We start from the raw sequence: 24,379 nt of genomic DNA, 5'->3' as shown, positions 1-24,379 counted from the left end.
TGAAGGGTGAGGGCAGAGTTCGGCGCCGCCATGTTGAGGCCTGGCGGCGGCGCGCGCGGCGCCATCTTGAGTGAGGGCAGGGCGGAGCTGAGGGGGGCGCGGCCGCCATGCCCGGCCCTGAGGGAGCTGAGGGGGCGTTGCCGGAATCGGGACGGGCTTCCACGGAATTACGGAGTGATTGAGGTTGGAAGGGACCCCTCGAGATCATCCAGTGACACAGGAACGCGTCCAGGTGGGTTTGGAGTGTCTCCAGAGAGGGAGATTCCACGCTTTCCCTGGGCAGCTGTTCCAGGGCTCTGCCACCCTCCCAGGGCTCTGCCACCCTCCGTAGAAAGTAGTTCTGCCTCATGTTGAGGTGGATCTTGTGTTTTAGTTTATGTCCACTGCTCCGTGTCCTGTCACTTGAAAAGAGTCTGGCACCATCCTCTGACTCTCCTTGGAGATACTTGTGTGGATTGATATTTGTAGGGGTTTATGGGTATTTGTATGGATTGATGGATCCATACAAATGGATGGATCCTCTCAGCCTTCCCTTCTCCAGACTGACCAGGGCCAGCTCCCCCAGTCTCTCTTCCTCACAGAGATGCTCCAGTCCTTTAATCATCTTTGTGGCCTCCACTGGACCCTCTCCAGCAGCTCCTTGTCTTTCCCAAGCGCCCTCAACCACTTCTCATGTGGTTCACTGCCTTCCCCTGCTGCTGTGGCAATGCCCTTGGCTGGGGATATCCAGGATAATTCCTTCTTCCCTTTGGGATTGTTGGCAGTGAGGATGTTCTTGCAGTGCTGTATCTCAGGTCTGAGTCTGGACCTGAGTCCAGCCCTTTCCATGTCCCCCACTGAGCCCACACCACCCCAAAAGCCTGCTGTGAATGTAGAAGTGATATGAGCAGTCAGGTGCCTGGGGGCGGGCGGGGGTGAGGAGGATGTTGCAAGGGAAAAGTTGAGGGTCTCTGTGCCTCAACCTGCAAATCCCAGTGCTTCCACCCTGGACTAACCAGTCTGAGAGCCAGGTAAGAGCAGCCCCAGCATTTGGTGAGTCACGGGGAGCCAGGGCTCATGTGGCAGGATCTGCAGAGATTTGTGTGGGGCACAGGAACTGCCGAATAATGGAAATAATGTCATGGGGAAATACTTTGGTGCTTTCTAAAATGGGGCTGCAGCAAAGTAGTGTCTGGAGCTGCAGTGTCCAAGTAGTTTTGTAGGTTGGCTTGGAGTTTGCTGTGACTCACACCCTGATTAAACCCAGGGCTGGAGGCACCAGCAGGTGAAGGAGAAGGACTCTGTCTGGTTAGATACTTAAGAAAATAATCCTGACAACTTTCTGAAGACACAGTGTCACCCAGTGTAAGTCCTGCTTCTCCTTGGGACTGGTGGCAGTAAGGATGCTCTTGCATTGCTGTTATCTCAGGGAGATGCAGGTCTGAGGGATCTGGAGAGAAAAACTGGAAAAAATATTTTTTACTTCCTGTGAAAGTTCAATATTTAACTTGTGTTTTCACTTCCAAACCCAGCTGAAAAGCTCCTGTCTTTCGAGTGCAGGTGTCCCTTGCTCCCAGCAGCTTCCCAGGTCTGGAAGAGCCCCCTCACAAAATTCACAACACAAGTAAGGGGTTAGAAAATTTTATTTACTTTTTTGGTAACAGGAACTGCTCATTTACCAGGAAGGATGATGCCATCATACTGTGAGGAAAGAAAAAGAAAGAACCAAGTGAGGCAGGAGGAGGGGAAAGGGATTCAGCAGGAGCAGGCTGGAGCCCTCCCTGTGCAGGGTATGACCTGTGTAGGTCCAGGCAGAGTAAAGAGCCTCCAGACAGACCATCCCTCCTTTCCACCTCTGAAAAACTATCAGCAGTCTCCACCCCTGAGACTTCCAACCCAGCTTTCAGCAGCTCCCCTTCGTGATCCAATTATTCGTTATATGGCCCCAAGGATTTATTTGGATTGCTCCATCCTCCAAGCCTGGCAGCTGAGCTGGGAGCAGGGTCGGAGCAACAAATCCTAACCCTGCCCCATCACTCGTGATCCACCTACATGTCACACCTCCAAAAACCTTTTCCACTCCTTCCAGCTCTCCTGCAAGAGCTGCTCTTTCAGTTCACCACACACACAAATAAAAAAGCACGAACAGCACCTCGTGCTCAAATGCAGCTTCTACTGCTCCGGGGCAGTAAAAATCTCTGATTTAAGCACTGATCAAGATCTTCCCCTGCCCAGCAACTTCCTGCAGCCCTTCCACAAAGCATTTTGCTGACTCTTGCTTGGGAATCCTTGGGATAGAAAAATAAAGAGGGCCTTTACCTTTTGCTGAAACCAGCGCATGGCTTCCTCCTTCCCAATTCTGTGCTTGGCCCCGATGTTGCCAGTCCTGCGTTTCTTGTCAGCAATGCTGAAGCCTGGCCTGCCCAGCACCTGCAGGAGGAGGCCAACAGCACTGCTTCACCCCCTGTATTTATTGATTTTCTTAAATTAAACCTTTCTCTAGGAGGGGAGCCTGGAACTTCCACAGTGCTGCTGCTCTTTCCCTCCCCAAACCCAGCCCAGCTATCTCTGTGTCATCCCAAAGGAACAGTATTTGCTTCTGAAGAGGCTTTTGTGAGGCTTTCCATAAATCAAGGATTTTATGGCAGCCCTGGGAATCTCAGATTAGAACCAAGGTTACCTTCCAGCACTTGGCAGCAAGTTCCATGGGAAGGCAGCTATCCTTCCAGAGCTTTCCCACGAGCCCAGCTGCTGCAGGGAAGCAGGGAATACTCACCACGTAGAAGTCCAGGCCGTAGATACCGATGCTGGGATCGTATTTAATGCCCAGATCGATGTGTTCCTGGATTCCAAAGCCAAAGTTCCCGGTGTCTGAGAAGTTGTTTTTCCTCAACTCGTATTCTCTCACCTGAAACGTTGGTTGTTGGTCACTATTTTGTTACTGAGAGTAACAAATCCTGGGAGTAACAAGTAACATGTTCTGCCAGCTGCTACCAGACCCCCAACCCGCTCACATGCTACTAAATCTTCATCCCTGAGATTTTCCTCCCCCAGGCTGCTCATAAATCCCAGCAGCAAAGACAAATTCCCTCCCAAAATGAGCTCATAAATAAGGATGAAACAGCACCCAAAGAAACTGAACATTCCCTGTATCAGACTGTATCCACGACTGACTTGCATCCAGATCAGGTGCAGCATTTTGGAACACACATCTCTTCACTAGGAACGGGGAGGTTTTGTTCTTCCACAAACCAAAGATCCAGCCCAAATTCTCACCTTCAACCCCTTCTCCAGGATCTCCTCTGCCTTGGCCCCACGCACCGTGCAGTGAACAGCGATCTTCTCGTTCCTCCTGATCCCAAAGGACCTCACCGTATACCGGGCTGTGGGCAGCAACAACCGCACTCAGGGAACAGCCAGAGAATTCCCACCAGGGGGGTTCAGAGCTCCGTACCACCAAAAAAATTAAAGGGAATTAAAAAGAGCCAAGGCGGCCTCTCTTTGGGGATGTTGGCAGAGCAGCAGCAGAGTCTGGAGGCAGAACGGACCTGACGCAACCACCCGCCAGCCCCTGATTATTTAAAACCCTCAGTTCTCCAGCAGGACCCACATCGGAGCGGCCCTTCCCACACCGGAGCCCCTTCCTGGGAGCTGCGCTGCCCCTGCACCCTCCGCACGCCCAAGAGAGGGAGGAAACCAAGAGAAACAACCAGGAAGAGCCAGGAAAACCACCAGGAACAAGCTGTTGTTGCCCCTCACCTTTGGAGAACACGGGGGTCTGGCCCGTGAGCTGCTCCAGCACTTTGGCGGCGCGGGTCAGCCGGTCCCCGCTCTCCCCGACGCAGATGTTGAGGCAGAGTTTGCGGATCCGCAGCTCCCGCATCGGGTTCTCCTTCTCACCCTGGTCTTGCTGCGGAGAAACCACACCGGCCGTCACCGGGGGTGCCCGGGGGAAGGGCTCCCGCAGGCGGACACCGCGCCCCCGCCGCCCCTTCCCCAGCAGCGGGCGGGCCGCGGCCTGTCACCGCAACCGCTCCCCACGGGCGCCGCACCGAGCGCTGCCCGCCCATCCCGCCCCCGCAGTTGTCCCGCCTGCCCGTCCCGCTCCTGCCGCGGCCGGGCGAGCCCCGGCGCGGGCGATGGCGGCGGATGGAGCCGGGCCGGGCCCGCGGCACGGCCACTCACCGCCATGATGGAGGCGGGGAAGAGGCGGGCCCGCCGCCGCCGCGGGGGGTTATGGGAGGGCGCGGCCGCGGCGGCGCCCCCTGGCGGACGGAGGGCCGCGCGGGCGGTTGCCATGGCAACCGCGGGACTGCCGTGGCTCCGCCCCCGATATTGATTATTGCTAATGATAGGAAACGAGTTAAGGTACAATAATAATGGATGATGATGATAACAACAACAACAATAATAACAATATCACTAACAATAATAACGACAATAACAATAATAATTATTATAATAATAATTATGACAATAATAATTATTATAATTATTATAATGATGATAGTAATAATAATATTAACAACAACGAAAGGAAAGGGAACACAATTTCTGGGGTGTCCTGTGCAGGGCCAGGAATTGGACTTGATCCTGACAACAACAACAGCAATAATAATAATACAAGGGAAAGAAAGAAAAAAAAAACAAAACCAGAAAAACAATTGATGCGCAATTCTTGGGGTGTCCTGTGCAGGGCCAGGAGTTGGACTCAATGCTGAAGCTTCTCCACTCCCAACCAGCAGCAAGTGTAACTTATCAGAGCTTCTCACACCCTCACAGCCCCATATTCCTTGAACCAGATTTGGGAACACAGTTCAGTTTCACTTCACTCTTTCAGTAAAGTGTTGGTGGGTTTGGGGGCTCTGCCTGGGATCTGGATCCTCTTTTTGCACCATTTTGGCACAGTCTGGAGCAAGGGTGGATTGCAGCCCACTCCCTGCTGCAGCCTGGGCTTTGCAATGCCATCAATTATTTTTTGCCCCAGTTGCTTCTAAGAGAGGATGAAGGATAAATGAATAATCAGCTTGTCTCATTAAGAAGAGGAAAAAAAAAGTGTGGGCAGTCTGTGTGCAGAGGGTGTGAAAAGCCTCTGGTTAAAAACTAACGTTGGTGCTTCATTATCAATTTACTTCATCTCAGAACAGCTTTGCTGGAAATAGCTGCAGGCTTGGCTGGCATCCAGCTTGCCAGCAATCCATGGATCCCATTTGGGATCTGTCCATGCTGCAGTGCTCCTTCTCACAGGGTGAAGGGCTGGTGCCTCCCCAGGGGAGCAGATTGGGGTCAGGAGGTGGACAGAGGTGGGTGGAAGTGCTGCCCCTGCTCCCCTGGGCCCCTTCCCAAGCTCGTGGCTCTCACCCCACAGCATTGTCCTGCCTGGCCCAGTCCTGGATGGTCCCACTGCCAAAGGCTGTGCAGAAGATCAGGCCAAAGAGGTTGAGGGCTGCAAGGAGGAAGAAGGAATTCCTCCAGCCACTGTGGAGATCCTGGGGGGCAAAAATAGAGCACGAGGGTGTCAGCCTTCCCTTTTTCTCTTTGCAGTGACCACCCAACTGCTGCCACCCACTAGTGAAGGCATTGACTCATCTCCATCCTCTGCTTGTAACTCCTGCCAACAGCAGAAGAGCTTTGCTCAACTCCAGACATACGGAATCAGGGAATCATGGAATGGCTTGGGTTGGAAGGGACCTTAAAGCTCTCCTCATTCCACCCCCTGCCGTGGGCAGGGACACCTTCCACTAGCCCAGGCTGCTCCAAGCCCTGTCCAACCTGGCCTTGGACACTTCCAGCCACAGTCCAACCTGTGTCAGCACCCACCAGCTCACAGCGAGGAATTGCCAGACCCCTCTTGTTGCAGAACCATTTCCTGCCTTGGCATTTTTGGAAACATTACATGCTGTGCTGAATTCAGGAAGCTTTCCTGCCTGGCACAGAGCTTCCCCCTCACTCCACTCCCTCGACCCTCTCCCCATCTCCAAGTACACCCAGATGGGTCCCATGCAGAGCTCTTCCTGCTTTCTGAGTCATCCCTGTGTCCCCAAAAATAGTGCTGAGCTCTGTTTTGCTGGGTGCTACATCCCATGTGCTCTTTGGGAGAGTGGGTTGGCTTGGTGTAATTTTTGATTCAGTGCAAAGAAAGAAATCCATTGCTGAGAGCAGATTTGTGGTGTTGGTTTTTTTTTCCAGGGATGTGCTGTTGGTTTGTGGCCCCAAATTACCTGGCTGATGAAAAGTCCAACTGCAGTGGGAGCAATAATTCCTGCCACTATGCCAAAGGTATTTGTGATAACCAGCAGGAACCCTGCATATCTGGGGACAGAAAGCAAAGGTTTCCTGAGTGGGGCAGAGAGGTGACTGTCACAGGGAGGGTGAGGAGTGGGTGCTTCCAGTCCCTTCCCTCACTGCAGGAGGGATTTCATCCTGCTCTGCTTCCCCCCCTCCCCTGCCTGCGTGTTGTCCTCGTGGCACTGCATCCTGCCCTGCCTGCAACGCTGCTGCCTGCTCCTACTCAGGATAATATCCAGCCTTGTTGGGAAACAAACCAAAAATGTCAACGAACACGGGAGCAGCCAGGCAGTGACCACTGGCATTTCCTCCCGGCACGGTGAGAGCGGAGCAGGCTGCACTGCCGGCATGGACACTTCGTGAGCACGGGGATCTACAGCAGCTTCAAACCTCCCCAGGACAGCCTTACTTACACCCCTGCTTTATAACCCTCGACCACAACAGCCTGGCAGGGCAGCGGGGTCTGTCCCCTGGGGGTACCCACTGCCCTGGGAGGCTCATTCCCTGACCCACCCTGTCCCCCAGGGGTAGCTCACGCAGCGGGAGAGGTGTCTCCCAAGCCCAGAGAGGGGACCAGCGGGGTCGTGGATCTCCCGGCTCCGTGTTCCGGGGCGGGGGAAGAGAGGCAGCCACGTGCTGTGGCGGGATTCGGGATTTCGGGGGGATGGAGCAACGCTGGGACTCGAACCCGCGACCCGGGCGGGAGCTTCCCCTGCCACGCCCCTTGCTGATAGACCACGCCCCCAGCGCTGGTCCCTCCTCTGATTGGTCCCGCCTCACGAGGCCACGCCCCCGGTGCCGGGGGCGAGTCATGTGGTCGGTCAAGATGGCGGCGCTCAGGGCGGCGATGCCGGTGCTGCTGCTGCTGCTCGGGCTGTGCCTGGAACCCGCGGCCACCGCCGCACCCCTGGTCATCTGGCACGGCATGGGTGAGCGGGACCCTCCACGGGGCGGCGGGGGAGGCTGGGAGCCGAGCAGGCCCAAGGGCTGCTCGCCGGCCCCTCTCCGGTGTCCCCCTCCGCCGGTGCCCACGGGGGCCGGGAGGTGCTGACCCTCCTCCACCGGCCCTGCGAGTGGCTGGCAGCTCCCGGCCCCGTCGCAGCGCGGGCTCGCGGTGTGTTTGTGGAGGTCAGGGCCCCGGGCCGTGGCGTGACGGTGCCTCCTGGTGTTCCCTCTCCCAGGAGACAGCTGCTGTAACCCGATGAGCATGGGCTACGTTCAAAAGATGGTGGAGAAAAAAATCCCGGGGATTTACGTTCTGTCTCTCAAGATTGGAAGCAACCTGATACAGGTAACTGGGGTGTCACTGGGGTTTCTGTGAGCAGGGGTGGCCAGTGGGTGGGTCTGAAGTTGCTGCAGTCTCTGGTATTAACAGGATTCCACAACGATTCGTGTTGTGCTTTCCCTGCTAATTGTTTTCTTCTGAGTGAAGTAAACAGCTTTGACACGTTAATAAAGTCCAATAAAGTCCAGCTAATACCTGCAGAAAAGAACTGGGGAAAACCAAATCCCTAATCTAAATTGGATTAATATGCAAATCCACTGATTAGCACACTCTAACCACTCCAGGTAATACATGTGATAGATGCTGTGCTAAAGCAGAGCTTTATCCCTGCCCACCCTTCTTGATTTACAACTGTTTATTCACTATAGTGTAATAAATTAGACTTCTGCACCTTTGTGGGTTTTGACAGTTTTATGTAGCCCTTTGGAATTCCTTTTAATAATCTCTCAGGATAATGTGCAATGTATGTAGTTTTCTGTTTTCTGGAGGAGATGGGTGAAGTTTGATTTAGTTTTATATACCTATAAATTTAATTTTATTTTTATATATATAAAATTTGAAGGGACTCAAACTGTGAAGAAGTTTGGGGAAATGTCACTGTCCCACACGAGGTGGTTTTGCCAGAGGAGGGAACAAAGATGTGGTGAAGTCTCAAAACTGGGGTTTCACTTCCCTCACTGTGAAAGCTCAGGTCCTCTTTCAAAACCAGAACTGTTAGTGATCTGCTTGCAGAGTTTCAAATAACACCAGGCATTGTAAAGGTGTACAAATGATATGTTTTAACCTGGCTAATCCCTCAGGACATGGAGAACAGCTTCTTCATGAACGTGAACGATCAGGTGAGGGAGGTTTGCAGCCAACTCGCCGCGGACCCTCACCTGAAGGGAGGCTACAACGCCATGGGCTTCTCCCAGGGAGGCCAATTCCTGTGAGTTCACATCCTGCTCCATCTCCAGTGATTTCTGTTGGGGTTCAGGCTCTGATTTAAAACCCTTTAGAAGTACTAAGCAGACATAAACTGCCAAACTCCTTCACAGAGGCAGGAGCGCTCAGAGCGCGTTTGCCTGTGGCCCTTCTCTCCCAGGAAGGGTTAAAATTCTCTCTGCAAACGTTACACAAGTGCCCAAGCCCACACAGAACCAGCACCTGTGGCCTTGGCATGTGAGCTGTGCATGTGAGCCAGGTCTCATGGCCTGGGCACGCCGAGCTCAGCTCTTCATCCTCCCCCACAGGAGGGCCGTGGCCCAGAGGTGCCCTTCTCCTCCCATGCTCAACTTGATCTCCATCGGGGGACAGCACCAAGGTAGTGTCCTCTCCAGCTGTCACACCTCCTGGTCACCCTGAAGGGGTGGGGGGCTCCTGTTAGCAAGAGGAATGGGATTTTTTTTGGCCTCTCCCTCAACTCTGAACCTTTTCTTTATGAATTAAACTGTCCCTTTGCTCTTGGATCTGGTGATCTGCTTTGGCCCAATTATTAGCCTCAGCCAACTGCATTATCTTCTGGGCTTGCTTAACTAGCAGTGAAAAGGGACCTTTGTAAGTAGATGACTCATTGTCTGAGTAGATTTCTTACATGCCTTGGGGGCAATAGGGATTAGTTATTTCAGGAGAAATTTCTACAGATCAAAGCCTTTGTGCAACTAAACCACCTGAGTATTTTACAATCAGTATCTGAAAGGCCAAAGCCCCAAGGAAAGGGAGGTATGAAATGGAATTTTAAGAGGTGTACAGTTAAAAGTGGCTGGAAATGAGTTTCAAATACTCTCTCCTTAGAAGTTCCATGGCTTGAGTGTATTTCTTTGTAGTGTAGTGGGGGAGACTTATAGGGAGCCATCCTGGGAACACCCCAGGTGAGCTGGACAGTGTTCAGCACTCCCCATCCATTATCTTTGCCACAGTTCCTGGGGCAGGACGGTTGCCTAATGGGATTGCAGGATTAAAGGCTGCCTGATTCCCTGGATAATTCTTGGCTCCTGCTCTGTAAGAGGTGGTTCTTTACCCTCCAGAAGGATTAAGGGATTTAATTTTGGCTCCCTGAGCTGTCATACCTCTCCATCCCCCAGGCGTGTACGGCTTTCCACGCTGTCCTGGGGAGAGCTCCCACATCTGTGACTGGATCCGGAAGACCCTGGATCTGGGAGCCTACACTCAAGCTGTTCAGGAGCAGTGAGTACATCCATCAGCAGCCAGAGCCATGGGAGCAGCTCTGGGTTTCCAGTCTGATCCTTGGTTTCTCTCCTCTCCAGCTTGGTACAAGCAGAGTATTGGCACGACCCGCTGAAGGAGGAGGACTACAGGAAAAACAGCATCTTTTTGGCTGATATCAACCAGGAGAGGGTAAGGAGGAGGAGGAGGATGTGACCAGGAGAGCAGAAGCTTTATCAGTGACTTCATTTATGTTGGTTCTCCTTGGCAGCAGCTTTGCTGGAGTCCCAAGGGAAGCACTTTTTGCCCTGAATCCCAAGGTATTTTTGCTGGTAGACTGATGAGTGAGATTGGTCTGTGGCAGAGCAGCTCCTGTGTCACTGAGCTCCTTTGGAGTGGTTGGTGTGGACATGTCACGTGCTCAGACCACCTTCAAGTGGGTGAAGCCTCTCCCTCTTCCGGGAAGGCAGGAAAGGCCCATCCCCTCCCTACAGCCTGGAGATGAACCCAAATGTCATGGGATTGTTGACACGTGGCACATTCCCACCCTCGAGGCTGGTGCAGTCCAGGGCTCCCTGTGCAGCTGAAGAGCAGGTTGGAGCAGTTTCCCTGACCTGTCTCTGGGCTTTCCAGTGGCTTGGATCTGTTCTGTTGCTTCCATGCAGGGCATCAACGAGACCTACAAGAAGAACCTGATGGCTCTGAAAAAGTTTGTGATGGTGAAATTCCTCAACGATACCATGGTGGACCCTCCAGCCTCTGAGGTGAGGAAGGCAGGGCAGGAGCTGCTTCTGGGTGGTGTTTTGGGGCTTCTGTTTTGTCTGGAGGTTGCTGAGGAGCAGGCTGGGCACAAACAGGGGCCTGACACCACACAGTCTCCAGCAGAAGCTGCTGAAGGCCTGCTTGGCTCCTGGAAGCCCTTCAGCAGCTGTTCCCTTGTTTTTATCCTGCAGTGGTTTGGGTTTTACAGAAGTGGCCAAGCCAAGGAGACCGTCCCGCTGCAGGAGACCTCACTGTACAAGGAGGTACGTGCTGGGGGGAGTGTCTTCTGCTTTCCACTCTTTAGTGTCCCTGGGGCCTTCAGGAGCTCTAAACCCCACAGCTCTGCTCTTCTCACCATCTCTGCCATTCCTGGGGCATTGCCTCCCCTTGCCAGTAGCTGTTTATTTGGGAAGGCACTTCTCTTCAGTCAGTTCTGGCAGTGGAAGTGCCACTGGTGGTTCATGCCTGGCTCTGGATCCCCTTCAGTGTGTGTTTAATGAAATCTGCTCCTGTAAGATTCACACAAAATTCCTTGTTCCCCTCCCTGAGGAGGAGGTTTGAAGAGCAGAGGTGGAACCCTGTACTTCTCTCCATAGGATCGCCTGGGGCTGCAGGAGATGGACAAAGCAGGGAAGCTGGTGTTCCTGGGGGTGAAAGGGGATCACCTGCACTTCTCAGAAGAGTGGTTTGACACCACTATCCTCCCCTTCCTCCAGTGAAGCTCCTGTGAGAGCACTGGGAAGGGTTTACTGCTCTAGTTAATGCTACTGTGCAACAGCACTTTGTGTGTCCAAGCCTGCAGGGATCTGGGGAAGGGGAAGAAGAGGGGGTTTAGCTCAGCACTTCCATAACAGTGGAATTCCTGGTGTAATTCCAGTCCCACGTGGGTGGGCTGAGCCTTGCACTGAGTCTGACACACTCCATCCTGCACAGGGCCTGGCAAATCTGCTTCAGCTCTCAGAGCTGTGGCCAGTCTGGTCTCTGGGTGATGCAGAAGGATCAGCTGTGCCAGAGGTTTGTTCTCCATCACCTGTTCCTCGCAGGACACAATGGCAGTATTAACCCAAATCACTAGTGCAGGGATCAGCAAGACTTACATGGCTGTATGCAGGGGAATTATATTACAGCCTGTCCTTCAGGATGGGGAAAAGGGCCAAATTTAGGCGTTTCTGGGGAAAAAGGAGGGTTTGGAATTCAGCAGGTATTAACAGCTTGAACAGTTTTCAACTAATGGCTTGTTTTATGCACTTTTGTACAACTGAAATCAATAAAGAACTTTACCTCTAACCAACTAAAAAAGGTGAGATTTGACAACTACTGAGACTGTTTCAAGGGGAGCTGAGGAAGGTCTGTGCTTCCCTGTGGAAAACTATTCAAAGGAATTGAGGAAAGCAAGGCAGAGGTGCATCTTGTCCTACCTGAGCTCCTGTGTGCCCCCAAAAAGAGACCAGAGCCACAGTAATGAGCAAGTTGGCATTAACTTTATTCTATCTTCTGTATAATCTTAAGTACATAAGAAAGGTTTTTTTCACAAGCCTCAGGAGAAGACGAGTACAAGTCACAGGACAGTTTCAAAATAAAAAAAATTTGCTTTTTTTTTTTTTTGTAAGTTTTGTACTAGAGAAAAAGAACATTGACACTTTTACAGAGGGAATGCATTTTAAGATATGCTTATGCCACCCGAGGCGTTGGAAAAAATGAAGGTCAAAGCACGTGCAGCTCCCTTTATGGGCCAGTACAGTACTGTGTGATCCATCACTCTGCTCCAGGGCCCTGGAACAGAGGCTACGACCTCCCACCAAAATAAAAGAGCCAAGCAACAGGGGGAAAAGGGTAGGATTCACTTCGTGGGGGCTGATTGCAGATGAGGAAGAGAGCGATGAACCGACTTGATCCAACTCGGGTATTTACAACTGACCTGGAATGGAGGAGGCCCCTTCCTCGGTGGAAGGGGACAGGTTCAGAAGAACCAACCTGGAAGACTGAACCTGAGTTCAGCTGCTCCAAGAAGGAAGCCCTGGGGCAAAGGTTCCCTTGTGAAGGTGGAGGGCTCATGGAGTAAGAGGTGCTCAGCTCCAAGCTACCAGCCAGGCTGCCAAGTAACCAGGGTTACACCACTGCAGCCTTCCTGTGGCACTGGGTAATTAAAGCCTCCTGTCATGGCACAATCAGAAATACACTGAGCTAGTAGGAATGATGAAAGAGAGGTCAGGGTGGAATGCTACGGCCCTTTGGTCCAACAAAACCATTCCCATGTCCTGTAACGCCACCAGCTAATACACAGAGCTGGAATTGGCAGCTTCCAGAACCTTCTCAAGACATCTGCCATAGCAACTGGGTACTGTGGACTCCGACAGACACCGTTACTCGTTAAAAAGGGGACAACATTCCTCTCACATTAACAGTTTGCTTAAAGGCAAAATACAAAAAAAACCCGAACAACACTCTGAAAGCCAACTGCCAGGACTGGCTGTGAAGTTCACTCTGATCAATTGGTGCAGTTAGAGGGGAGAGAAAATACACCTTCCTGCTGATAGATGTGGACAATAACTGACCCGCCACCTACCCCAAACCCCAGGCAGAGGAATTTCAGTGACGGCAGGTAGCTGTGTCTCTCGGGTAGAAGAGAAGCAGTTTGAGAGCAGAAAGGTACAAGAAATCTAAGAGAATCATCTGAAAGCAGATTTGTCCCACAGCAGGGCCAGGGGAGGGCATGAGCCTTGGTGCTTTTCTGCTTAGCCAGCAATTTCCGTCACAGTGGTGACCAACTTCTGACCGTTCCACACTGTCTTGAACTGTTCTGGGACAGGGAATTCAGTCTGGAGGGTGAAAACAGATCAAAAATCAGTTTATGGCTAAGACTAGTAACTACTCCCACTGCTTTAGGCATTTCTTTTCATAGATATGTACTGTGCCCCCTCCTGTGCCACCATCACTGCCTGTTCTGCCCCCAAGATGCCGAGGAAGAAGCAGCTCTCACGAAACACCAAGAATCATTCACAACCACCAGACTCTAGAAGCTGTCCCTCCACACCTTGCTGTAACTGGCATTCCCTGCAGGGCTCAAAACACATCCCCAAAGCAGAGCTCCACAAGGATTTCACAACAGACACTTACAAAGTCCCCCCCCTCTGTGGGAATGAGGACGTTCATCTCCGACGACTTGGCACTGACGATCTCGCAGTCCAGGGAGCTCTGGCTCAGGTACACGTGGCAACCGTCTGTCTTGTTGATGGAAATCGTTGGCACTTTACCCATGACCTGGCAGGGCCAGAGCAGCATTAGCTTGGACTGGGCAACCACAGCATTTTTCTTTGGTGTTTGTCTCCAACCACCCCCCTCCCAGACACGTGGGATTCAAATATTCCCACCTTTAGCAAAAATCCTAAGTTAACTTCTTGTTTTGATCTCTACAACAAAATTTCAGTGGATGCTGGGCAAACTGACCATCCCAAACCAGGTACCAAAACTGGAATTGGAGTATATTCTACTGCTGGCCTCCTGCTGCCCACCTCACAGAGCCTCAGCTTTTCCCTACAGCCCAGAAGCAGGAAGCAAATTGTACCCTTTCAGTGAGGCAAATTTCAGCCCTTTCTTAAGGGCTGGGTGAGCTGCAGAGCAGTAGGACAGATGGTGTTTCATAAATGTTCTCCAGAGATGCACATTCCTGTTCTGGAAATAAAACTACTCCAAGAACCAGATGCTGCAGATGCAGCAGTCACACTCCTGGCAGAGAGAGGTGACAGACGCTCACCTGAACTTTAACATCCCTGCTGTTGATGATCTCTACAATTCCCACCACGTCATCAAACACCAGACCCAGCTTCTTGCAGTTATCTGCAAAAAAAAAAAAAAAAAAAAGCAGAGTAGATCACTGAAAGGTTTTGGAGACTCAGGTTCTGCAAACACACCAGCACACAGAAGCAGTTTTCAGGGTTTTCCCACTCACCGAGGGTGATGGAGTTGATCTTGCCTTTGATTTGGAGTGTACTGTTTGTGCACTTGAAAACATATGCTACCTGCTTCAACTCTGTGTCACTAATTACCAGGTTAGTGGCATTCTCCTGGTTTTCCTGAAAAGGCAGGGAAAACACCCTTCATTTTCTGAATGCAGAGCAACTAACCCACACGAGCAGCAGGGCACAGCAGCTCCTTTAAAAGCAAACTGCAGGTGCTTTCAGGCTGCTGCCTCTTACAAGAAAGGTCTCCAGGAGACCCTCCTTCCCTGCTCCAAAGCTCCCATCCCTCCAACCCACTCATGCCAACACCAGGCACTCACCACTCTCCACTTTTTGCCCTCTAACTCCAGCAGTGGAGGTGCCTTTGGAGAGGTGGTTTGGGAGGGATTAGCATTACAGGCTGGTTTGGGAGCAGTGAAAGGTTTGGGGCCACTTCTCACAGGGCCCCCTTGGTTCTTCAGGGCTGGATTCTTGTGGGTTTTCATGTCATCTGAAACGTGCCTCAAGCCTGCAAGAGAAGTCAAACCTGAGACCCAGCTCTGCTCCAAGAATGCAGTTCCACAAACAGCAGACATCAGTGGTTACACCAATCATGACAGCATTTGTCAAAATGCAAATAAATTATTGGGACTGGACCTAAGTTGAGCCCAAACTTGTGACAAGTGGAGGGAGCAGGAAACACTGATGCAATACTGATGAGAACACATGTGCCACAGAACCAGAGTGTGCCAGCTCTTCCACTCTGCAGCTGGAAAAAGCCTTCAGCCAAGCACCTCACCTTTGTTTCACATCTGTTCTGATGTGCTGAGTGGGTAACACAAAAAAAAGGAGAAGGTTTGTGCAAATAATAGGTGCAAAACTGCACCTTTTACACTGGAGACATGCAGGGCTCGGTCTCCATTCCAGCTAGAGGTCAATGTCTTGTTGCACTTGCCAGGTGAGGGTGGGAATTCTCCCCTGGGTGAGCTCCCTTTGTCCCACTGATCTGGCTCAGCGCTGCCTCTGCCCCATACTGGGACCAGAGGGGTTTTTGTCATGTACTTTCTAAGGAGGTGTACTGAGGGACAGCAGCAAAACCAGGACCTGCAGCACAGCAGCTCCCTGGCTGGTGGCTGCTCTCCCTCCTCCCCTCCCTCTGCCACTCCCACTCACCCGAGGTGATCCCTTCTCCCCGGTTGATCTGGGCGAAGAGCGCGGAGCGCGAGGCAGAGTCGTCTGTGCTGGAGCTCACGGGGGCAGGAGGAGGGGGAGGGCCTGGAGGGGGGGGTGCAACCCCAGCAGGGGCAGCAGGTGCTGCTTTAGCCCCTTCTGTGGCTACAGGACCCTGTAAGAGCAGAGAAGAGGAAAGGCACTTGCACAAGCTCTGTTTCTGCTGCAATAATCACGCAACGATCAGCTCCTGCTGACAGAGCCAGCACTCACTGTTTTGCTCCAGGTCAGCCCTGTGGTGTGATACTCTTTGATGTAGGCCTGCAGCTCTGTCCAGATACTCAGATAAGCTTTCACCCAGTCCACTTGCTTTTTATCTCTGAGGACACAAGGAGATCAAAGAAGGAGGAATTAAAGACCAAGGAGGCTGTGGTCAGATACTGGAGCAGCCCCTTCACACCCAGCAAACTGAGTTCAACGACATCCTTAAGGGATAAGATGAACTTACACATCCTTGTACTCCTTGAGGATCCGATTGGTGTAAAACATGGCAGCATCAGTCATTTCCTTCACATAAGGACCAGGCTTTGGAGCCTAGAGCAGGAAGAACACATTGGAACAGCTGAGCAGTGAGCCAGACTTTTCCCACCAGTCCAACCACTCCCCACTGCAGTCCTTACCATGGCCACCCAGCCCAGGGCTGGGATGCTCTCACTGACAGCAGATAAGTGGTTGAACATTTTGCTACCACGGTTCTTCTCCCTGAAATTCTGCACCGCCTGGATTTGCTCCGAGATGGGTTTCAGGAGTGCTGAGAAGGCATTCTGCAGAGGGACAATAACAAGTAAGAAGATTAATTAGCATTGCTCTGGAACGGCTGCACGTCTTCATGGGCGGCTCTGCTGAGATGATGGTGACTCAGGAGAAGATTCCAACTGGCACAAGTTTCTGCTCCAGCTCCTGCCTAGGCCTGGCCCTCCCCTCTAGCCCAGCTCAGCCCCACAGCCCAGCTCCTCCAGGGCTGAAGTCATTGCTCCCAGTCGGATTGGTACGATGGGAGTACGCCAAGAACTGTGACTCATGTTCAATCCAGGAGACACTGACAAAGCTTGTTAGTAACCAGGACAGAAATAGCATTTGCCTCTCCTGGATTCTTTTGTTCCAAGACAGTTTGTTACATTTTTCCTCTCCTTCTCAAACCCTCAGAGAATGGGGTGCTGGGCAGGTTTGGGACCTGCAGCCTGCACCACAATCAAGAGTCACAGCAAGTTCAAAGGTCATCCTACCAAGCCAGACTTCAGGATTCCAGTTATTTCTCAAATCAATCCAAACCTTTAGTATTTGGATGGTAAAAACTGTTTCTGTGTGTTGCTCACTTGGAATGCTGACTGGAAGTGCTAAAAAGGGCTCTGGGGTCAGAGCAAAGCAACAAGAAGGTTACATGTTTCCAGAGCTGCCTCTTAGGCAACTTTTCGTTCCTTTACACTTAGAAAGTCTCCTGCTGGTGGCAGCAGAGAGAGACAAATTTGGGCAAAAGTTGCTTTTCAAAGCCTCAGCTTCTCTTGCTGTCCCTTCCCCTGTTTAGATGAAAACTGAGAGGTCCCAAAGCACCACTGGCCAGGCCACACTTCCAGAAGCTCTGGCCTAGTGCCACTGTCCAGTCACAAGATGGGGAAATTCTTCACCACAAGCACTGAGAGTTCACACATTTTGCATTTTAAACTGGCTGCTCCAGAACTAGACTCCTGCCAGACAACCTGCACAAAGACCTAACCTAGATTAAGGTGTTCTTTGTTCATAATCCTTTATTTAAATAACGTGTCAGTGGGATTTGTAAGCAGATTCTCAGGCTGGAGGCTACGTAGAGCATCCCAGCCAGCCTGGTGAGAGATAAACAACCCTCCAATGCTGAGTTTGGGGAAAAAGATGCAGATTTATTTTGCAGTGACTAGGAAAGGAGCACAGAAATCCAGCTCCCACAAGGTAACAGTAGAAGCCATGGCTGAGCCAGATAATAACTGCAAAAAGCAAGGTGGGATCCTGTTGCTCAGGAAAAACAGTTCTCAGCAGGGAAAAGCCAATACATTCAGGATCAGATTCTCAGCCACACATCCTGCTGAGAAGCAGCAGCCCAGGGTGAAGTGTTGAATTACTTGCTAAGGACAAATCAATCCTAAAAGCCCAGCTATTATTCAGAGGCCATTCAATAGACAGAAGTGTCTGTTTTGCTCCAGGAGGAGTTTGATGCCTGAAAGTCTGTGAGCATCACATAATGAAAAGCACACGCTACACAAATCCCAGTGTGGCTCCTGGCTCAGACAAGTTCCTGTCTGCAGGTTCTCAGGGAGCAGTGATTGTGCAGTGCTGGTGCCAGGTGAAACTGGAGACAGAGGCTGTGAGGTGACACTCACAAGCTGCTCCGACAGCTACAGAACAATTGTTGCTGTAACAACTGGGAAATGCCAGTTCTGCAGCTCTAAGAACCGACCTCCAGAACTCTGCTTGGTCTTGGGGGAGCCCCCAGAGCAGTTCATGCCTTCAGCAAGTGTCACTCAGGTGTGCAAGTGTCCCCAGTGCTCCTCCAGTTCCTCTTTTGGAGCAGCTGTAACAGCCCAGGCTCCCCTACACTCACAGACACCCCTGACTCCGAGGGAAGAGCCCACCAGGTTTCTGATCAGAGACGTCCCAGACTCACCTCTGCTGGCTGCTGATGCTGAGATGCCACCACCAGAAGAGCCCTTTCACTCATCAAACCCGCATGAACCATCTCAGCCTAAGGACAGAGACAAACATGAGAGAGATTCCCTTGCACCCAGACTCATGTTAACAAGTCATCCCACCGCCCTCAGCTCCTGGTCTGGGAGGAAGCAGCTACACTGATCTCAAACCATGTATTTTGAAGACAGCCATCCTCAAGAGAAACCTCAAAAGAGTGTAACAGCTCCTGAGCTGGGTAGTTTTCAGGCCTCCTAAAGGCCTGCACCAAGGTCTAGATAAAGCCAGGCACTTAACTACCTAAGATTTCCAGGAGCAGGTTTGATTCATCGTGTGTGCGTAGGTGGCAACCTGTTGGAGGTTATCTGGGCATCTGTTTTGAATCCTCAGGGATTACAAAGATCCTAGAATGCAGCACTAAAGGAATGCAGACACTGACAGCAAACGTGGCCCTTGCAGCCCTGAAGGACACGCAGCATCTCTCCAGACCAGAGGGAGAACACGAGTCCTTACGTGTTTCTGCACATCCCCGCCGACTTCTTTGCTGATCTTCACGTATTCGGCTACTGGGCCAGACAGAAGGGCATCGAAAGCCTGCACGTACTGAGCCACTCCTGCAGAGAAGGAACCAGGGCACAGGGATCGCTGGGAGGCACTGGGAGCACCCCCACAGGCACTGAGCTCCCAGGCTGCACCTCCCACCTGGGGCACACCATCCGAGTGCAGGAGGCTCAGCCTGGAGGGAAGTGCTGCAGCCACAGGAAGTTCTTATCTTCACAGGACAGTAACCACAGCCCTCTGCGCCTGCACAGGGTCTGCTCCCAACCCCGCTTCTCCCTGAGCAGGGCCAGCTCCCCCAGAGCCCCACAAGTGCCCTGTGCCAGCTCGGCACAGCTGCTGCCGGTGCCCGGCACTGCCCGGCCAGGCCTTCAGCACAGAGACTGCCCCAGGGAGGTGCTTTGGGCCTTACCTTTGGAGGAGCCCTCTCCACACATGCCAGGCCCTTGGCACACCGTCTCCAGGCGCTCCACAGCCTTCTCCAACCGTTCAACCAGCCTTTCCATATCGACCGCTGTCCACAACCTGCAGAGGCAGAAGGCAATTATTTGCATCCTCTGACAGTGTGGAACTCGAGTGCCAAACACTGCAGAGGGTTTATCAGCTGTCTGGTACAAGCTCTACCAGTTCCAGGAGAATAATTCCTACCCAGCTCTGCAGCCTGATGATGGACAGCAAATACCCTCACATTAGCAAAGACAGTCAGATTACACAACAGCCACTTGCTATTGCCACAGTCGCTCCTTTAATACTTTCTATTCCATTTTAAGAACTTCTTACACGTATAACGACACAAAACTTCCGCCTTCTAACCTTGTAGTGACACAAGTAACACACCAGTCTGCCCAGAATCTCACTGCAGTCAGTTCCTGGCCAAAGTCCCAGCTGCGACCACACAGCAAATGAAGCACAACTGCTCTGCTGGGAGCTCACACGCTCCAGGTGAAAACCAGAGAGTTTGACCCTGCAAATGCATCCACAGGGACCCCCTGGGGCCCTGAATTCCTGCAGGGAACATCTGTAAGCCCAGCATCACTACAGTGCAGAGCCTCAGCCTGCAGAATGAGCCGCCCTGGCACACGCCAAGAGGAGCAGCTGCACGAGCTGGGGCGGCAGAGCCGCTGCTGCAACAACGCGCCCCTGTTCTTCCTCTACAGCCTCCTCTGCAGGCACTGCACAGGAAAGAGGTGGAGGCACACAAGCCATTTGCAGCATCTCATCTGGAAAAGTCTTAAAAGTCATCTAAACTTTCCATTAATTACTGCTTTGCAGAGCCTCTGCACCAAGCAACAAGATGGGTCACGCTCGGAGCACACTAATGCACAGGGAATGCAGGGAGGGAGCAGCAAGTCACCAATTGCATTTTTATCTTATCACCACTCATCAAAAGATTTTACAGTATGAATCACTCTTATGGCCTGGACACAGCTTCCTTCTCACTGCTAGAGCCTGCAAAAGCTCCAGCTCCTGGAGGAGAGGGTCTTTCCCAAAATATTCCCTAGAATACTCAAAGAGGGAGGCAGGGTTTACTCAGCTGAACGATGAACTGATACCAGATCCCCTCAGAAATGAAACCTCACGTTCTCACTAGAGTTTTGCTTTCACTCACAAGCCTTCTCAGCCCTGCTCCAAAGTGCATGTTTTCACCTAATTTCCAGAGGATGTGGGGCAGATCCAGCATTAGTCACGAGCAGCAGCGCTGATGTCACAAGACAAACAAGGCCATTTTCCACCCCTCTTTCCCCTGGTTGCATGAGGAGGAGCAGCACTGCTGTGGGGGGCAGGGGAGAGGCCACCCCCCTTCCAAGAGGAAAAGAGTGGTTTCCTCCTCTGCCCAAGAGCGAGCCAGAGGACAGGCTGTGCATAAAACTAGACAGCAGTGACTGGATGGCTTCCAGATACACAAGAAAGAGTTCAGAGAAGCTGAAACTCGATGGCAGCCACCCCTATAATCACAGTAATGACACCTCTGCCTCTTGAATTCTGTGCCATGTAGAAATCCTGACCGCAGGATCCTCAGTTCTCTGCTGCATCCAGAACAGGGCTCACGTCTCCCCGTGGGAGCACAGCCAAGAGCAGAGCTCTGCCTCCCCCGCTCTCAGCACGCTCAAAGTGTGGGTTTTTTCCCCCAAAAGAGCCACCTGTTAAGGGAGCTCTGCCTGGCTTTGAGAGCAGCAAGGCAGAGGGATGTAACGCAGGGGGTTCAGGAAGGACACCGGGTGTGCTGGGCAGACAAAGCTGCTGTTCTGCACCACTGATCCCCACCACATTCCAGGCGAGGCTCTAATCTGATCAGCCCCATTACCCAGTGGCAAAGTGCAGTTCAAATCAGGATTACAAACCAGAAAGTCCAGATGGAAGGGCTGCTTCCTACCCCCAGCAGTAAAACACGCTGCTGCGAGGAGCATATCACATCAGCTGTTGGGATTAATGTCCTTTAACATCCCACTGTTCCTTGAGACACACATTCCTTCCACTCTCCCTGCCAATTTGACATGCCCTTCCTTGTTTTTCCTGACAGCAGCCATAAACTCACAGTGCTCTGTAAACCTGGTGCTATGGGGCAGATGGTGAACTCATTTTAATTTGTTTTTAATGGGTGGCATTAGGGCAACTTACAAGATAAGTCACTTGGTAAATTGGCAGCAAAATGAGAACTAAGTGCAGGCAGCCCAAAGTCCTGGATCTCAGTCAGTCTCTTGACTCACCCTCCCCTGTGCTCTTTGCACTGTGGATGCAGCTATTTCTGCTGCCTGCATACCCATATGGAGTGAAATAAAAAGATTTAGTCGTAACTGAATCAGAGCTTGTAATCCAGAGATTAACATTTAGCAAGGAAAATAAAAATAATCAAAAAGAGGACCTGCTTGGGCTACAGCTAGAGAGTGTTTTGTCCATGGATCACTTTGAATGTAAAAATAATTTGACAGCAAGTGACAAATTGACTTCACAAATCTCAGTGCAAACAATCAGGTCTCATTTCCCTTCTCTAAAGGGGAGGCTGAGACACACAGATCATCAAAGAGTCATTGTTGTTCTGCACATCATCCTGTGCTCTGGAGGGGTGAGGAAGACTTTCCAGGGGTTGGAGTTCTCCAGAGTGGAGAGGAAGCTCTCCCTGCAGGATTTAAACCCAGGTCTTGTTTAAATTCACTTGAACTCCGATTGCCAATGGAGCGGAAGTGATGGGCTCGCAGCAAACACACATTTCACTGTGGGCCAGGGAGGCCATTCCTTTTCACAGCACATTTGTTAATGTATCAACTGCCCTTTATTTCCATCACAGCTTGGGAACACGGCTTTGAACACGCTGTACCAAAACCAGGCTCCATCTACAGCGAGACTGTTTGGATACACTGAGCAGAGCAATAAAGGGAAGGGATTTTATCTGTAAAAACACCAGTTACCCCAAAGCCAGCCCTGGACATCACAGCAAGAGGAGTCTCCTGCTCGAGGAACATCGAGCAGTGGCACATCCCAGCCAAAGGCTCCTCAGAGCAGGGAGCAAGCTCTCATAAAACCAGCACAAATTAAATTACTCAGTTGCCTGAGACAGCACATTAACCTGAGCCCTTCCTTAGACATTCTGGAAGACACAAATGTTGGTTTTATAGCCAAAGCAAGTCAAACCTACGCTCCTGCTCACACTGAGCTGTGAGAAGCCCGACAAACTGCTGTCAGCACCATGAGATTTGCATCAGCGACTTCCTGTTTCTACGGGCAAGAGAAATAAAGATGGGACAACTAAATTAGGAACATACCACAGTTTATTTCTGAGCTGACACTGGAATATCTCAGGGGATCAGCTACCAGATGATTTCCAACATTTATATCTGCCAAAAGCCCAAAGAATTTTATTTTTTTTTTAAACAGTTCAGCTCATCAAGGAAGGAATTATTTGAAGCAAGACAGGAGTCAAATGCCTGAATTTAGTCAGTGGTCAGGACCAGCCACGAACACAAGACAGCTATTGCTGGTCCCAGCAGCTGCCAGGACAGAGATCTCGGCTGTTTATAGTACAACAATACTTTCTGACATGGTGCCAGAACCCGTGCTGGCTGCTCCTGCTATGTCACATCCACTTTATTTAGAAAACCAAAAGTGCTTTAAAAAAAAAAAAAATCCATCTGGCCTCTATTCCAGCTCTCCCATATAACAAAGCCATTAAAAATGTTATTTGGTGTTTTATTCACACATTAAGAGACGGTTAAATTGTCGCCTCGCTCCTCACTAGAGCAAAGATTCCTTTTTCACCACAATTAACTGGATTAGGGGGTTTGCATTTGCCAGACTCTGTTGCCACACTCCTCTCATTTCCATTCCCTGCCAGGGCAATGAATCCACTAGGGAAGTAATGAGGATCTCGGATCTAAGCTAAATTGGACACAGCACCAAGCTCCATATCAGGAATTCAGAGCATGGAAGCTCGTCAGCATCCCTCCTGAGCTGTGCCTGCTCCAGCACAGGCTGCTTGGCTGAACTTTCTACATGAATAATAGGGGGTATTTTTGGCTTCCAGAAAGCTCAGCAATATTCCAGGGACACAAGGATCGCCTCTGGAAGAGGATGGGAACACAGCAGTTCCTTGATGCCATGGATTCCTGGGTTTCCAGTGCACCTACAGCACAGGTCCTGGAGAATCCCAGATGGGCAAAAATCCTGTGACTTGATGTGTAAAACATTCACACTGTTATTTTTTCATTTCAGCATCACAAAACCCAGAGCAATGCCACGCTCATCCCGCCCTAAGCACCGCCAGGATGCAGCAGGAGGAATCAGCAACAGGCTGAGGGCAGGAACCACCCCGGGAAGACGGAGACGGTACCTGGGGCGTGGAGCACAAACCACACCAACATCCTCGCTCCGGGCTGCGGCAAGTCAGTGTGGGAAGGCGGATAAACCCCTGGCACACACCTGCCTGTCCAGGATAAACCCTCTGGCACACACCTGCCTGTGCAAGACAAATCCCCTGGCACACACCTGCCTGTCCAGCACAAATCCCCTGGCACACACCTGCCTGCCCGGTGAGTCGCTCCAGCCCCGGGAACGTGTGTCCCCGCACCCCCGAGACACCCCCGCTCCCGCAGGGACCCCCCGAGGCTGCCCCGGTCACAGCCCCGCCGAGGCGTTTGCACCGTTCCGTGACTAAATCCCCCCAAAAGCACCGCGTTTAGCGGGTCGACCCTCCGGTCCCGGCGGGTGGGACCCCGGCGGGTGGGACCCCTCCGGTAGTGACCCCGGTACTGGGCTCATCTTCCCGGCGGGCAGCGACCGTGTCTCCGCCCCTCCCGGTTCCCAGCCCCCGGTACCGCCCCCAGGACCTGGCTCACGGCCGTGTCCTCCCCGCCCGGTTCCTGGTCCCCTCCCGCCCCCGGGGCTGGGCCGTGTCCCCCCGCGCGGTGCCCGATGCCCGTCCCCGCTCGCTCCCGCAGCCGTGACCGTGCCCAGGGCCGTGTCCCCCCTCTCGCTCCCGCTGTTCCCGCTCCCGGTTCCTGGTTCCCGGTGCCGGTCCCCGCTCACCTCCCGCCGCTCCCGCTCC

At 52.0% G+C, this 24,379-nt stretch overlaps 3 protein-coding genes across 5 annotated transcripts; 1 reads left to right on the top strand and 2 right to left on the bottom strand.

The window, feature by feature from the left end:
- The first annotated feature begins 15 nt into the window (after positions 1-15).
- On the top strand, positions 16-11,746 carry PPT1 (palmitoyl-protein thioesterase 1). 3 transcript variants are annotated; one of them, XM_064635085.1, is made up of 10 exons: positions 16-232; positions 6,169-6,258; positions 7,449-7,558; positions 8,353-8,480; positions 8,785-8,855; positions 9,616-9,718; positions 9,799-9,889; positions 10,363-10,461; positions 10,651-10,722; positions 11,056-11,746. In XM_064635085.1, the coding sequence occupies exons 1-10, from the start codon at positions 31-33 to the stop codon at positions 11,176-11,178; spliced, it is 1,089 nt and encodes a 362-aa protein (XP_064491155.1). In that variant the 5' UTR covers positions 16-30; the 3' UTR covers positions 11,179-11,746. The 3 variants fall into 3 exon arrangements, with proteins under 3 accessions (XP_064491155.1, XP_064491157.1, XP_064491156.1); XM_064635087.1 differs by lacking the exon at positions 16-232 and adding an exon at positions 3,828-3,911; XM_064635086.1 differs by lacking the exons at positions 16-232; positions 6,169-6,258 and adding an exon at positions 6,917-7,196.
- RPL11 (ribosomal protein L11) lies at positions 1,605-4,279 on the bottom strand. Its single transcript, XM_064635120.1, has 6 exons — positions 4,165-4,279; positions 3,739-3,889; positions 3,256-3,362; positions 2,756-2,887; positions 2,299-2,409; positions 1,605-1,680 (listed from the first exon to the last, which is right to left on the bottom strand). The coding sequence occupies exons 1-6, from the start codon at positions 4,276-4,278 to the stop codon at positions 1,651-1,653; spliced, it is 645 nt and encodes a 214-aa protein (XP_064491190.1). The 5' UTR covers position 4,279; the 3' UTR covers positions 1,605-1,650.
- A 172-nt stretch (positions 11,747-11,918) lies between the features above and the next one.
- CAP1 (cyclase associated actin cytoskeleton regulatory protein 1) lies at positions 11,919-24,379 on the bottom strand. Its single transcript, XM_064635079.1, has 13 exons — positions 24,361-24,379; positions 19,253-19,365; positions 18,796-18,896; positions 18,263-18,340; positions 16,248-16,391; positions 16,076-16,161; positions 15,841-15,946; positions 15,571-15,742; positions 14,739-14,926; positions 14,409-14,532; positions 14,214-14,296; positions 13,577-13,720; positions 11,919-13,278 (listed from the first exon to the last, which is right to left on the bottom strand). Exons 2-13 carry the CDS (start codon positions 19,344-19,346, stop codon positions 13,195-13,197), a joined length of 1,404 nt encoding a protein of 467 aa, XP_064491149.1. The 5' UTR covers positions 19,347-19,365; positions 24,361-24,379; the 3' UTR covers positions 11,919-13,194.

The sequence above is a fragment of the Pseudopipra pipra genome, chromosome 24, assembly GCF_036250125.1.
Source record: "Pseudopipra pipra isolate bDixPip1 chromosome 24, bDixPip1.hap1, whole genome shotgun sequence".
In the NCBI taxonomy this organism is placed as follows: domain Eukaryota; kingdom Metazoa; phylum Chordata; class Aves; order Passeriformes; family Pipridae; genus Pseudopipra; species Pseudopipra pipra.
Note: the sequence above shows the minus strand (reverse complement) of the source record. Positions and strands in the feature narration are given on the sequence as shown.

Coding starts and splice junctions, on each gene's coding strand:
- RPL11 (XM_064635120.1), bottom strand. CDS start 4,278: ATGGCAACCGCCCGCGCGGCCCTCCGTCCGCCAGGGGGCGCCGCCGCG. Junction 3,363..3,738: donor GACCCCCGTGTTCTCCAAAG/GTGAGGGGCAAC, acceptor TGCTGCCCACAG/CCCGGTATACGGTGAGGTCC. Junction 2,888..3,255: donor TCCTGGAGAAGGGGTTGAAG/GTGAGAATTTGG, acceptor CCAACGTTTCAG/GTGAGAGAATACGAGTTGAG.
- CAP1 (XM_064635079.1), bottom strand. CDS start 19,346: ATGGAAAGGCTGGTTGAACGGTTGGAGAAGGCTGTGGAGCGCCTGGAG. Junction 14,533..14,738: donor AGGGCAAAAAGTGGAGAGTG/GTGAGTGCCTGG, acceptor CTGCCTTTTCAG/GAAAACCAGGAGAATGCCAC. Junction 14,297..14,408: donor GATCAACTCCATCACCCTCG/GTGAGTGGGAAA, acceptor TTTTTTTTGCAG/ATAACTGCAAGAAGCTGGGT.
- PPT1 (XM_064635085.1), top strand. CDS start 31: ATGTTGAGGCCTGGCGGCGGCGCGCGCGGCGCCATCTTGAGTGAGGGC. Junction 8,481..8,784: donor TCCCAGGGAGGCCAATTCCT/GTGAGTTCACAT, acceptor CCTCCCCCACAG/GAGGGCCGTGGCCCAGAGGT. Junction 8,856..9,615: donor CATCGGGGGACAGCACCAAG/GTAGTGTCCTCT, acceptor TCCATCCCCCAG/GCGTGTACGGCTTTCCACGC.